At 36.7% G+C, this 15,134-nt stretch overlaps 1 protein-coding gene across 3 annotated transcripts; it reads left to right on the top strand.

Moving 5' to 3' along the window:
- Positions 1 to 1,257: 1,257 nt before the first annotated feature.
- On the top strand, positions 1,258 to 14,339 carry muc15 (mucin 15, cell surface associated). Of its 3 annotated transcripts, XM_047362444.1 has the most exons (5): positions 1,258 to 1,312; positions 1,401 to 1,631; positions 5,519 to 6,318; positions 9,583 to 9,753; positions 11,711 to 14,339. In XM_047362444.1, exons 3-5 carry the CDS (start codon positions 5,523 to 5,525, stop codon positions 11,824 to 11,826), a joined length of 1,083 nt encoding a protein of 360 aa, XP_047218400.1. In that variant the 5' UTR covers positions 1,258 to 1,312; positions 1,401 to 1,631; positions 5,519 to 5,522; the 3' UTR covers positions 11,827 to 14,339. The 3 variants fall into 3 exon arrangements, with proteins under 3 accessions (XP_047218400.1, XP_047218401.1, XP_047218399.1); XM_047362445.1 differs by lacking the exon at positions 1,258 to 1,312 and having other exon boundaries at positions 1,331 to 1,576; XM_047362443.1 differs by lacking the exon at positions 1,258 to 1,312 and having other exon boundaries at positions 1,331 to 1,631.
- The last annotated feature ends 795 nt before the right edge of the window (positions 14,340 to 15,134 follow it).

Below are 15,134 nucleotides of genomic sequence, written 5' to 3'. Positions count from 1 at the left end.
GCACATTCTCTGCTATCGGATAACAGGCTTCATTTATGTTTTGTATAGCCCATAGACTTATCCCAAATGTTTAAAAGGAAGTATAATGGGTCACCTTTAAATCTCTATTTTTAATACATTAGTATTTCTAATTAAAGTCTTTCATGCTGGCCCATTAACCATACACTTTACTTTGTTTTTTGTTTTTGCTATAATTATGGCAGCAGGATATCAGGAAAACATATAATTGCCGAATATTGCGACAATCATACCGTTTACCATTATTCTCCATTCTTCAAAGTATTTTCTTTCTTTTGCTACATTATAGTTTTCCCACTATTTTTTTGTTTGCTTTCACTGCGGCCCTAAAATATGCACATGGTGTGCATCATGGGCATATTAGAGACCATCCAACTGACCAAATATCTAATTGGCATGCAGAGTGGGAATGCATGTCCCTTGAAATATGATATCCAACCAAATCTGCGTACACACGGTGCTTCGAATTGATATTAATATTAATGGTATTACTGACATTGCGATGTCAACTGCAATTCAACTATCCAGTCGAACTATCCAGCTCTATGTGTAATGAAATGATAGAATTCTAACATGTCCAGCAAAGTTTAAAAGCATAGTAAACATTTACTATAGTACATCATATTATAAAAAACACATTAAACTTGCTCTTGGAGTAAATTAACCAGATAGTATTTGGCTTTGCAACTAAATGTAAAGCTAAGCCTATTCTCAGTGGAACTGTAGAAACAAAAGGCAGCATACTTGACAAATTCCCCTGGGAAAGCTTGACACAAGCTGTGTATGCTAGTATGAACGTATAACAAAAAAATGGTTCCATTGAGTGGGTTCAGGGTTTTCAGGGTATTGAAATTGTTTTCTAACTTTTAAATTGAAACTTGAACTTCTGGGTTACATTAACAAAAGAGCACAACCACTCCTTGTTCTCAGCTTGGAGCACACCGAGCTTCAAGTGCCACTTCATCCACCTCACTCTTCTGCTCAAATGAATTCAGCAGCAGCATGACTCACTTGATTGAGGAATGAGACAAAAACAATCCCAGCTCATTTGACGCACAGTACCTGCGAGTTCACAAAGTCACACGTCACATGGCGAAGACTGATATAGACCAGAGACAAAAGGCGTGGATGAAACCTGAGCATACCAGGCTCTTTATTGTTACCATGACAACAGCTGTCGTCTACAGTCCCTGTAGGTGAAAAGACAGGAGGTTCAGAGGACGGGTTGAGGAAGACTCCGCCCACTGTGGGAATTCACAGATCCAACCTGGCAACTAAAGACTTCCATTAACCTGTACATGAGAACATGAAACAACTGAGCATGAACAACTAATCAAACCCTGCACGCCTCTGTGCTATTTAATAATTTCTTTTTTTCCTAGTCCTGGAAGACCTTTTCAAAGCGCGAAGGTGGATGCAGCATAGGGTGTGTTTCTGTGCTGGCAGGTGTAGGAGCAGGTTGAACAGGTTGTGAATGCCACTCTGTTGTGCCCTCCTCCTCCTTTCTCTACCTGCTTCTCTCTCTAGGACAACTGCTGATTCTCTTACATATTGGCAGGTTAGTGAAGAGATTTCTGTGCACCTGTTCTCATCTGACACAGCTGAAGAAAAAGGTAAGGATTTACTGACGATGAATTTTTAATTTAGGAACACATATGACACAGAGCCTTATACAACCCTAACAAGTGAAGTGGTGGTTTCACCAGGATGTTATTTCAGAAGGTCAGACTCCTGGAACAATAAAGCAAAATTTAACCAAAGGAAGTCTAAAGAACAATTTAGATTAGGTAATTAATTGTAAAACCTACATTATAAGAATTAAAGTATAACATACAAGTTAACATACGTAACATTGTATAACAGACAAGTACTTTTTTCAAATGCTGTTAGAATGATAAATCTTTAACGAGGCATCATCAGTTGTTTATCTGATCCTATTTTTGCTGTTCTAAAGAAGAAACTATAATAGGTCTGTACAAACCTAAATGTTGCAAATATTAGCTTAAATTAAGGAGTGACAATAACAAAGGAAAATCCTGAAGAGCTTAAATGTCACATAATTAGTCATATTGGTGTTTGTGTGGTGGCTGAATAGTATTTGCAGGGTGTAGTGTTTCCTTTAGCCACTGTGTGCTCCTTTGTTTATGTGGGGCTGGATCTCTGGAAAGTTGAAGCTGACAGGGCTGTTGAGGCGATAGCTGCTACAGACTCTGACAATGCAGGAGAGTGGGAACTCTTTTCAACAGAAGGCTCCTCTGAGTGTGACGGGTCAGAGGTAAACACGTCTCCTGCTGTCTCCCAGACCCTCTCAAAGGCTTGTTGGTATGACTCCCACGGTCAAATATACTCTCAGAGCGCTGCTGTGGTAAGATGTGAGAATAACATGATGGACAGGAAGTGACAGTGGTTTGGATTAAAACAACCCACATATGTGGGTAGCACAAGCTCAAAATATTGTTAAAGTTTGACTCTGACAGACTTGAATCATAACAGGTGAATGGTGGCAACATTGATACAGATTTTAAAGCTTACAAATAAGGTGTGCATAATTAGAATAGTTTCCCGACTTGCGTCATATATATATATTTACACAGCCCAAATCAGAACAAGTCAACACCTTTGCCTAACCACTTGTTAAACTGGTTTTACATGAATTGGATTCATTTAAAATGCAGAGACCTTCAGTGTAAAATGAGAAGCTAAATACATGGAGAGGGGATTTATTTTCAACATATATATTTATTACCATCATTCAAATAAATTACTGATATATTTGAGAGTAAATTATTCAACCAACTTTGTTCATATCGCTAGGTTTGTTTTAGTATAGTATTTTGTTTACTAATTTTTATTCGTGATATTGCATGAAAAAAAGGCAAGAATATTATCACATTTTTATATAAAGAGTTTACAAGTTGTAAAAACAGGATTTTTTGTTCCCATACAAAAGAAACATAAGTAGCTAATGTTTGATATCCACTGATTAATATAATATAATATAATATAATATAATATATTTTCAGTGTAAAACTGTAAAGTTTAGAAGAAAATAGTCCAGTAGAAGAAATAGATCAGATTCAATAAAGAAATAGTGACATAGCCTTTTTGGCTTGAACAACCTTTGTGTTGCTGGTGGCAGTTAACCAACTGCTGTGCTTGGATATTGCTTACAAATAATTAACGTCCTTTTTGCATTTTATTGTTTTCAACCAAGTTCCAAGGTGCAGCAACACAAATTATTTAAAACTAACGATGGCCTCCTTGGTGCTTTTATAGTAGCTGACTCCATGTGTAGAACGGAGCAGCTCAAGAAATATTTGCTTTCATTGTCTAAAATTACCCTGAGTCTTAAAGATACAGGGTGACAAGCTTAAATGAATTACCGAGCTGTCTGGGGCTCTTTTTCACCTGATCAAGTCCCTCAACAACACCAACTGGATAGGGCGTCCTGAGATGGACTTCAGTTTCATGAGAAATGCTGTACCATTTTAATAATGCTATATTACACATCTAGAAATAATTGATTTATTGCAGAATAACAGCTATCATTTTCTATTTTACAGCTGCACAACACATTCGAATTTCTCAGCAAAGACTCAAGAGTGCCAACAAGTTCAAATCAGAATCAGGGAAGGTGGAGGCGGAACATTTTATATGCCAACTTTCCTAGAGAACAGATTTTAACTACATTCTGAGCACAGTGTTTTCAGTTTTCCCTCAAACACTTAATATTTATGATAACTTTCATGTAAAACATTTACCGTGTTTTTCCTTTATACTTAATCTGTAATTTACCACATTGTGTGGAAGACAGGAATGATGCCAAGCTCACATCGTTCCGAAATATAGACTTATATGGATTTTTTTGCCTCTTTAACATAAAATATAAAAATTTCACTCCGTTCCCCCCATCCTGGTGAATTGAAACATTTTTTGTAAATAAGAAAATCTGAACAGTTTGATTGATCCAGAATTCACACAGCAGGCAGGTGCCTGCATACCACCCACAGCGTTTCCATTTATTTTTCAAAGTGCGAAAAAAAAACAGGCACATCCTTGTGTGGATGAAAAACAAGCTGTTGAGAAACTAACCATAGGTGACCGTTTCTAGCTCATTGCTGTTTGTCAATCTATGGCATGACAACATAGAAAAATAATCGTTAATCAAGAGAAAATAGTTTTTTTTTATCATTTCCAGTTGGTTGTTTCCAGATTGCATTGCTAAAATAAACACATGGCATTGCTATAATAGGTGGAATGAGAAGTAGATCACCAGATTTGCATGTCCAGAAGGAACTGTGGTTACGCTCTGTAGATGGATCCTTTCACTATGGTACTGAGGAACAAAGAAGCAGATCAACAAAGAGACTGAGAGCAAGCATGCCCTGTGGGGAGTAGCTGTCATTTGTATGTAGGAGTCATGCCAAAGGGAGAACACACAGCTTACAGGGCATTTGTGCTAATTCACCCTTTCAATAAGCCACATTTGTCTCTGGAGATTGTGTTGCAACTCTGGTGAACTGTATAAAGTGCAGGGGTTACTGCATAGAATTTTTCGCATATGTGTTCCCCATGTTTCGGCTGAGGGTGTCATGATTCCGGAGCTGTTAGCTATTAACTGAGAGGGTCTGAGGAAGTTGGACAAGGTCAGCTCTTCAAGGATTTCCATTATGACTTGTGTCAGTGGAGCTGACATCAGCTATCAAAGCAACGATTTTGTTTTTGAACTTTTGGAAAATTGGTACAAGCAGAGCTGTTTTGCCCGTGTCAGTGTGCCAGTGTAGTTAGAAAAAAACAGACGTTTAACACATGAGGATCTCTCCTGAAGGCATTTACTCTTGGCAGGTGTGCAAAGAGAAGCTTTACTCACAGAAAGCCAAAAACAGAATATTATCCCAAACATTTTCCTGATTTTTAAAATCAGAATGATGTTTTTTGAATTGGCATTGTGAAATGTATTTTTGTTTTTTAAACATGATATGAAAACTGCAGTGCTCAGCAGAATGCTGTAATGTATGGTCATTACAACAATGTTTGAGTTTGCAGTTTCCCATTGTAGAAAATGACTTAACACATTATAAACTACCCCCAATGAATGTGAATTTTACAAAATGGTACGTAAGCATTTACTCTCAACATTACGGAGGGAATAACTGAAACTGGACATAATAAGAACATTCTGCCACTCCCTCTTATTGTTGGACTTTTGTTTTTGACTCAAATGTCATTATAACTAATAGAGACTTCTTCAGCAACCCATAGGCAAGAAAAATTGGAAAGACAGCCTCGTGATTGTAGATAATTATTAGTCAATCTGAAATTTACATCAGTTGTTACTATTTATACATGACTCATGGCATTAGACAATGGTCATAAAGGCATTTTGGGAGATCTTTGTAAAAACACAGTTAAGTGTTTTCATAACGGAAAAAAAAGTGGATAATTAATCTTATCATCAATGTTAACAGGTGTGTTTTCTGTTCTGTTTGAAAACCCACAGGAAAATGAGGCCTTTACAAGTCACAGCAAACCTCCTCCTGCTGCTTCAAGTGTTCCACCTAGTATGCCTGCAAAATTCAACTGACTCTCCGGGACGTACCATTGATAAGAGCTGGCTCCGTCAGCCGCACAAAACTAAAGTCCAAAGTGAAAATGCTACATTTAGTGGAGAGAGCGAATTTGACCAAGCTGATCAGGTGGCCGAACTCAACAATGAATTCAGCAGTGGGGTAACATCTGGCCTTTTGGCTGAAGAGGAGGAGAACATAATAACTTCAGAAGTTCGTGTAACTGAAGCATTTGATGGATCAAATGTTTTCACTACAAACATGCCCCCTGCGTTTGAAACTGAAACGACTCAAGAACCAAAATTACCAGATCCAGCCATCTCTCTAAGAAATGTGACTACAGAGACCACAGACTCAAGTCAAAGCAACATGACGGATACTAACGATAAATTTAACTCAATTATGACAGCAAACGACACAACTAGTGTTACCGATTACACTAACTTACAGTCCACAACCACCATGGAAAAGCCTATAACAACAACTGCAACACCGGAGGAAGATATAGGATTGGGAGGCCTTACAGAACATACCAGTACATCTCCTACAACCACAGCAGCACCTGAGATATACACAACAACCACCAGATCTTTAACTACGACAGCGCCGCTGTCTGAAACCACAGAAATGATCCCAGAAACCACCACCACTGAAATGTCAAACTCACCAGATTTGGCTAACAAAACTGGAAAAATTGGAAGCGGCTCGGAACGGGGTTCTGTGGCAGAATCAGGTACGGGAGACTTCGATACACATTTTCAGGCCTGGAAAATGGATTTCTTTAAATGTGCCTTTCCAGTAACCATTTTAAAACCTATTAAGGAAGTGATACAATAGGATACAGCAAGAATAGTTCTGGAAAGTTACATCAAAGATACAGTTTTGGGTTTCATTGTGCTTTTGACATGCTTAGTCAGTTTTAAACCTGTAGAAGATGCATTTGAAGATTGGATTTGTTGGATTTGTTAAAGATAAAACTAAAACAAACAAAATAAGCAGGAAGGAAAGAAAGAAAGTTTCATAAACTAAAGCATTACAAATATTTAATATACAACAGTATGAAAAAGTAATTGCCCCTCACAGATTTTCTTTGCATTTGCATTTCAGTTGTGTTTAAATGTTTCAGATCATCAAATAAATGACAAAAAAAACCAGAGTAAATAGAAAAAGCTGTTTTCAAATGATGATTTCATTTACTACTGGAAATATATCCCAACAGGCCTGGTCCTAGATAAAAAAATAATCCACCCAAACCTAATAACTGGTTGTGCCATCATGGTGCCAACAACTACCAGGCGTTTGTAATCAGTGGCAAAGAGTGAAGTAAGGCCTGCAGTGCTTAGATGTTGTTCTGGGTTCTTTTGTAATCTCCTGGATGTGTCATTGTTTGCACTCTTGGATTAAGTTTGGTAGACCAGGTCCTCCTGAGAAGGTTCATCACCCCTCCTTGTTTGCAGATAATGAGGATAAAGCCTTAGAAAGGGCTGATAGATGCCAATTACTTTGCCTCTCATCTGTTTTCAAATGACTGCCTCATGATATGTTGCTATTTTAGATCTTTTAGCCTACTTCATGTCAGACAGGGTCTGTGTAAGTGTTGTCTTGATTCTGTTTAATTGACACTGGCCTGCGATGCTACTGGGACTTGGGGCAGGCTGGTTGGATTGCTTTATCACAGATAAATGAAAACATCATATGAAAACTTATTTTTGTATTTACTTAAGTTATCCTTGTATGAAATTCAAATTTGTTTGAGTATCTGAAACAAGTGTGACAAAATAGTAAGCAAAATCAATCTGAAAGCAGGCAAATTACCCTTTCACAATGTTCTAAAGTGGTTCAAAGTGGTCCTGCACAGGAATGTTCACAAGAAGGGTCAGTGGATTGGGTTAAGTTACATGGACTAAGAAACATTTGGTGCAAACAAACCCTCTGATGCTGTTTCTGTTTTGTAAAAATTCAGAGTAGTTTTAAGTTTAGTTTTCCATTGTTTCATGGCATTAGTTTGTCTGTCAGAAATCACATTTTTCTCAAAAGACAATGAGAATTAAAAGATGTAAATCTTTGAAACTTTTTATAAGGCAAACACTAATTTGTAACAGAAAATGGCATGAAATCCTTCAGGTATCCCCTCAGTTTTGTTACTTATGAGCACATTTATCATGGTTGCATGTTTAACACACTTGGTGTTTCCACCCTTTCCCTGACTCACATTTGGCAACATCTCTTTTCCCACTGGCAGAGGACAAATACTCGTTCTTTCAAAGGCAAAGGCTGGATAGAGTTTCAGGTTTTATCAATTGAGCCTCTTAGGAAGAAAGGGTCTTTTACAGCTCCCCTCTCTGCAGGACAATGAGACCCTGTTTTAGCTGCAAAAACAGCCTGAAAAAAGGCAGCTGAGGACTGAGTTTAAAGATGCCTTTGGCTTCATGCAGGAGCGTGAGACTAGCTTTGTGGTGTCGACCTCCAGATTTGGAAGATTTGAGAGTGGGAAAGGCTGGATGTCCAATTCAATCTGCAACTCATTTTTTTCCCTGTTAAACCACCTGGAAAGTTACATGTGGGCAAGCTCAGTGAGAACAAAAGGGGCAATAAACAGCTAACACAGGGTTAGGTTTAAAATAAAACTCCCATCCCATGGACAGATGTGACAGAAGGACATAACACTAACAAATGATGGCAATAAACTGTAGGAAAACAGTTCTGAAACTGTGGGCGAGCCAGAAGAAGAAAAAAAGGAAATGATTCTCCACAGTTACCATGACAGGAGCAGCATGTTCACCAACAACATACCATGACACCCACTGCTGTGTGCTGATAAACAAAACATCTATAAATATGCAGATGGTATAATACATAGTGTTCTCTGACCTTAATAAATGAAAACACCCACTCACCTCAAGGTGCTTGATCTCACTTGGCTACAGTACATATTACAGTTTCACAGAAATCCTCAGGATAAATACTAATGTCAGGTAAAACACACACTCATCTTCAGCGGCCTTAACGTGCTCATTTACTCAGTTCAATCTGTTACTGTTCTACACAATTATTTTTCAAAAAGGTAAATGTATGTTTATACAATTCATACCCAGATAACAAATGCAAAGTTCAAAGCTGTTAGTTGCATTTTCTTTCTATTTAAAAGTTTTTCATATAACAAGCATTGGAAATAAAGGATATGCATATTTCTTGATAGAAGAGTTTTGTGTCCAACAGAAAATAAGGGGAATAATAGGCAAGGCAAGTTTATTTGTATAGCACCTTTCAGCAACAAAACAACTCAAGGTCCTGTACATGATGAAAACCTCATAATAATAAAAAAAACACATAAAAAAGCACATTGCCGTGACATAATAAGACAAAGTAAACAAAATAGATTTTTACAATTTATGCACCCAAGTAAATGTCATTAACATCTATTGCTCATCAGAATACTGTTCATTAAAAAAGGGAACATGTCTGTTTGAGTGGTGTGGCCCTACATAGATATGCATTTATGCCCTGTGTCCACCAGTAAAAAAGGTCATGGGAAACACAATACACAACACACCAGGCTGTTGTTTCAGCTTGATGTTCTGTGCAACCTATAATTACCTGTATGCAATAGTGAAATTAATTGTTATATCCACTATATGTGATCCATGGAGACATAAACTGAGATATATAATCCAAGTGCTATTTAGTCTCCAAAACCTAATTTAGATGTTGAACACAGCATGCCACCTTAAAATATTCAAATGTATTCAGAAAATTATCGTGATTTTTGGCATGTTAATTGCATTAATTATCACAGTGTAAATTCTGCCATTCTGCCTAATTAAGATGTGTATCTATGCAGCGTGCCAACACGTTTTTTCAGAAACACATTTTTAGCCCTAATTATGTGACAATTAGCCCTCAAAGATGGGAGTTGATATAAATCATTTATCTGTTGACAAATTATTTAAAACTCTTTTCCACCCACATAACCATACCCCTCCTTTCTCAAATGAAGGTTCAGAGATGGATCCTTACAGGAGTAAAAGGAACGTGGCTTGGTTGGCTGTGCTGGGAACGGCGGCAGCAACAGCTGTTGTGGGATTGGTGGCCTACATCATTCTGAAAAAGAAACATCAGAAAGCTTTCACTCACCGCAAGCTGGTGGAGGAGTACCCCTCAGATCCAGGTAGGTTAACCTTAGAACACCTGCTTAAAAGCTGTTTGCTATACACTAGATACAACTGCTGGAGAGGCAGGACTCTAAGTAAGATAAAGAGAGTATGGCAAATACTGTGCCTTCCCAAAGTATTCGTACGATTCTTGATCATTTTCACATTTTGTCACATTACAACCACAAGAATATTGTTTTGGGATATTATGCGATAGAACATAATGTATTATGTAATATTAAAGTAGGAGGAAACTGATATATAAAAAAATCTGTGGTATTTTATTATTTTACCTTTTAATTTATTTAATTTATTTATTCCCCCTCAGCATGATCCAACTACCACCATGCTACATGGTGAGGATGGAGTGTTTATTAAATCTTAATATTCGGCGGTTCTAATGTGACAGAATGGAAAAATGTTCCATGTGTACAAATACTTTTGCCAGGCACTGTGGATAGATGGATGATATCCATCTGGGCTATAGGTGATTGACTTTAAACTAAACATTTTGAAATAAAATCGTTGCTAGACCAGATGCCCACATTATTGCTCCTTGATAGCATACATTTACTTTCTCTGAAAGCTTTTATGCTCATTCAATAACTACTTTCCACAAGTTTAACATTGTTGGGAGATATGATACATAGCCAATTAACACCTGTTAATGAAAAAGCTTTGGATGTGCTGGTTGGCAGATTTTACTGCCTCCAGACTGTACTATAACTGGCTGCTGTTTGGAGCTGCATAACTCATCCTGTTTTAATAAGGTAACCCCTTGATAATGAGGAAACTTCCCCATTCAAATAGGATAGCCAACAATCTGTCTCATTCTTGTCATAAGCATCGAGAAACTAGGCACTTTGTCAGTTACACTTTCCCCTAAGCACCCTCATATTTAACCTCTCTGTAAAGCTCCAAGCAAAATTAAATGGCAGAAGACTGCAGAGAGCGTTTTTTCTCCTACACGCCCACAAGCACATACTCATGCTCTAGATATAGAAAGTTTATGGTGACAAGTCACTTTGTCTGTGGTACAGAGAGATTGCAAAAATCTATTGAACTTTGAACTACAGCTATTGTCTAAAGCAAGTACTGATTCTTACAAGAAGAATTGTTAAGAAAATGTAAGACAAAGCCTTAATTAAAGAGTCATAGTAAGAAATTACAGAAGAAGAAATACCTACTATATTAAATTTGGGATGCTGTATATGCTAAATTAATATTTTATATTATATTTATAATAATAACAATATGTATACATGATACTGCATGAATGTCAATAATGATTTACAATTTCCTTCATTTCCTCTGTGTTAGTCTTCTGTGGGTTTGAGTAATTTGTTTCTCATACTATGTGTTCATTTACATGCTTTCTGTCACAATATCTAAATATAATGACTTCCTTCTTTCCAAAAATTTAATTTAATGAACCTCCACAGAATTACTGTGGCATGAAAAAGTGTTTGCCCCCATAGATTTCTCCAGTTTCTTAATTTTTTTTTTTTTTTTGGGATAAAGTGAAATATTTCAGATCATGAAGCAAATTTAAATATTTGACAAAGGTAACCTAAATAAATACAAATTACAATTTTCCAATTATTATTTTCAGGTAGGACCTGGTTGGTTTGAGTTTTCATTTGAAAATAGCATTTTGTGTAGGGGGCCAACACTTTTCATTGCAATGTCAGCACCCTTTTAGTTCATAGTACTCTAGAGGACCTGTATTCTTTCATTTTGGTTGAGTTCTTACAAGGAAAGGCCCAGATACATCAATTTCCTTTCACATTATATCTACAGAACAATATTCTATAAGGTTTTGAACATTATAGCTCAGCTGTTAACCACAACAAAAAACAAATAAAAAAGATTAAATACACACTGCTAAATGATTAAAAAAGTTTGTAGTTCCTGCAAATACAATGCCACAAAGAAATTCTAAACAAAACTTAACAATGACTTTTGAATTTTCAGTCCTCAGATTAGACAACTGCAAACCTTTGGACCTGAACTTTGGTGGTTCAGCTTATTACAACCCAGCCCTCCAAGGGGACAGCATCCAAATGACCAGCATTCCAGGACGTCACTAAAACTGAAAGCACTCCCAGGACAAACATCTGGATGCATATCTGAAAGAATTCAGAAATATTTCATCAGTGGAGAATCTAGAATGTGAAATTTTGGGGAAAGGACTGTTGCAGAGTGACACTTGCTAATGGGAGAATGTATCCATTTACAATAAATTGGGGTTCAGATACAAATCATGCATGGTATTTGCTAAAGCAATCTAATTTACACTGCAACAGCCAACATTTACTTCCTGCCACCTAAGTATGTTGCCAAAAAAAACAACAAAACAACAAAAAAACAGTATCTAAAGCTGAAGAGCTAAAAAATGAGAATTTGTCTCCTGCCAGTTAAAAAAGAAAGAACTAATGATTTCCTATTGTTTAAATAACTGATAACACTGTTGACCAAATAAGACATTAGAAAAAAAGTCAGACGCCTTGATGAACAATCAGTTTATATTAATTAGCAATCACTTGCTATTACAGCCCTATGCAGGACACTACAAGTCCTAATTAAACTGCAATGTAAGCTTTTCCACAGCTGGCAGTCGCAGCCTGAGTTTGAGAATTGAACTGACTAAACTAAAAGCTTTAGCTTATTTTCTGCACTACTGAGGAAGGTGGAGGAAGGCTGGATGCCCGTTTGTTATTCATGAAATGATTTTCATTTATATGGGAGCTGTATACTTGATTTTAGCACTTTTTAGTAACAAAAAATATATCCTAATACATTTTCAAGTCTTCCAACCTCTAGGTGTCCGAGCAGAGATCTGCTTGTAGCATCAGCATGCACTGTAGAGAATTAGGTAGCATTTACCTGCTGTATGAAGTTACTATTATTATTCCCTTTTGTTCTCTTAATGCTTCAACATAAACCCGAGGGCCCCCTGAAAGAAAATTACCTCTTATAATAACACACAAGATATATATTGGATATATTTTTAAATTGTCCGATTACCTCCTTTCTACTTTCTTTCTTTGCTGTTATTCATAAAAATACATGTTACATCACTAATGTAAAGAAAATATATACTCAAGCTAAATGTTTGGCTCCCTCCATCCTTTCACTCATCCTTACCTGAAACCTGGACTCGATCAATATTTTCAGTGAACATGATTGATATGCACCTCGGCTTGACCTAAGCAGCCAACAAGTTAGAAAAGTGTTTTGTGTTGCTGGTAGATGCAGCAGGTGTGGCAGATTTGCTGCCCTCCTTGTCGTAATTTCTGGCATCAATCGGTGCTGTGGTTTGCTGCCCCTAAAAATCACCACAATTACTGCTGAAATAATAGGGCTGATAAATAGGGCTTGTTAAAATGCTACAGAGCTTGATAATGCTTGGGTAAACAACTAGCTGCATAAAACATGTTTTTGTTTTTATTAATCACAGGAATTTAAATACCTAAAAACAGAAATGATTTTCCTAATTCTCAAATAGAACATTTAAGAATGTAAGTATATTGTTAGTGTTAACACATTGGGGGATTCAGTGGTTATTCATTTGCTGTGCCTTGCAAAAGTATTCATACTAACTTTTTCACATTTAGCTGCAAAGTTCACAGTCATTCATTTGGATTTTATGTGACAGGCCAACACAAAGCAGTGCATAACTGAAGTATAAGTAAGATCTATAGCCCCGATGGAAAGCGTAGCATAGATTTTCAATTGGATTTAGGTCTGGACTTTGACTAGGCCGTTCTAACACAGGAACATGCTTTGACCTTAACCATTCTATTGTGGGTCTGGTTATACAGTATGTTTTGAGTCTTTGTCCTGATGGAACACAAACCCCCATCCCTATTTTTTTGTAGCCTCAAATCGTTTCCTTTCAGAGTTCCACTGTATTTAGCCCATCCATCTTCCCATCTCCTCTCATCAACTTATCTGTTCCTACTGAAGAAAGGGACCCCCAAAGAATGATGCAGCCAGTGTCCTGTTGTCTGTTCAGGGAAATGTGTTTTCTGCCATACTTAGGAATATGCTTGCAGGCAAAAAGTTCAATTTGATCTCATCTTATTAGAGAACGTTCTTTGAGATGTTTTCTGTGACCCCCACATGTCGTAAGGAACTGGGACTTCTAATGGGATTCAATAGTGCCTTTCTTCCATAGAGCTCAGATTTAACCTGATATCCTGTCAACAGATTCTTATAACTGATCTCCTACGGTTTGGTTATTGGTTAATTGTCTGTTTAATGCTCTTCTTGACTAGTTTCTCAGTTTAGATAGGCAGCTATGTGTTTGTATGTTTGCAGATATGCCAAGATATGCAGTAGTCATACTGAGAATTAATTAGACATAGTTTAAACTCTATTTATTAATTAGCTTTTGGCTGGATGCACTGGATTTTATTGAAGGTAATCAGAGTAAAGGGATTTTAATACATATGCAAAAAACACATTTTTAAGATTTTAGATATAAGATTTTTTTTTGGTATTTTGAAAATCACGTGCCCTTTATCTTCCACTTCACAATTAGGTTTTACTTTGTCTTTGTCTATCTCATTAAATCCTAATAAAGTACACTAAGGTCTGAGGTTTGTAATCTGAGAAAATGTGGCAAGGTTAAAAAATTTCAACACTTTTGGAAAGCAATGCAGGGCAAAAAGATTTGATGACTTTAAATTAACTGTTCCGATGTTAAATGTGAATATTTCACAGGTTACTCAAATCAATTAACAGATTCCAGTCCTGTGATAAAGCATGTAAATATTTCTTCAGGAGGTATAGGGGGGTTAATTTACACATTCAGCTAAGCTAAATTTATTGAAACAAAATTAAATGATTCCTATCTAAATTGAAGTCATGCTCACTGTTTATTGGCTAAATTTGAATTCATTATTCTCAAGATAACATACCGAAAATTAGTTTAACCTACAAGCCAAACCCTTTGTAATACTCAAATCAGCGTCTGTGTATCTGATGAGCCTGTGAAAGCAGTTGCTAAGTGGTCAACAGTGCATTACGCTGGAAGTCTGATTTTTAATTAACATGAGGTCTCGTCATTGACTTCAAAGGTGGAAAGATGGATTTAAAAAACAAGTTTCTCTAAATTAGTTTTTAGATACCCATTGCTGCCTATTTTTGCCCCCCAAGTGAACAGTTTTGCTCTCAATTTTCTATGTACTTCAAAAAGTCACCTACAAATTGCAGTACTTATTTCTATTTTAAGGTTCAGTTAGCTAAGTTAGTAAGCCCTTCATTTGATGATTTCACACATTCATGCAATTTGTTCTCACCTTCTATGACCAAATCAAAAACGTTGGGTTAATTTATTTTTTTATTATTATTAAGACATGGAGCATGCTCACCGAGCAGGCCTCATATCTAA

The sequence above is a fragment of the Girardinichthys multiradiatus genome, chromosome 4, assembly GCF_021462225.1.
Source record: "Girardinichthys multiradiatus isolate DD_20200921_A chromosome 4, DD_fGirMul_XY1, whole genome shotgun sequence".
Lineage (NCBI taxonomy): Eukaryota > Metazoa > Chordata > Actinopteri > Cyprinodontiformes > Goodeidae > Girardinichthys > Girardinichthys multiradiatus.
The sequence above is the reverse complement of the archived record's forward strand: the minus strand, read 5'-3'. Positions and strand labels throughout refer to the sequence as shown.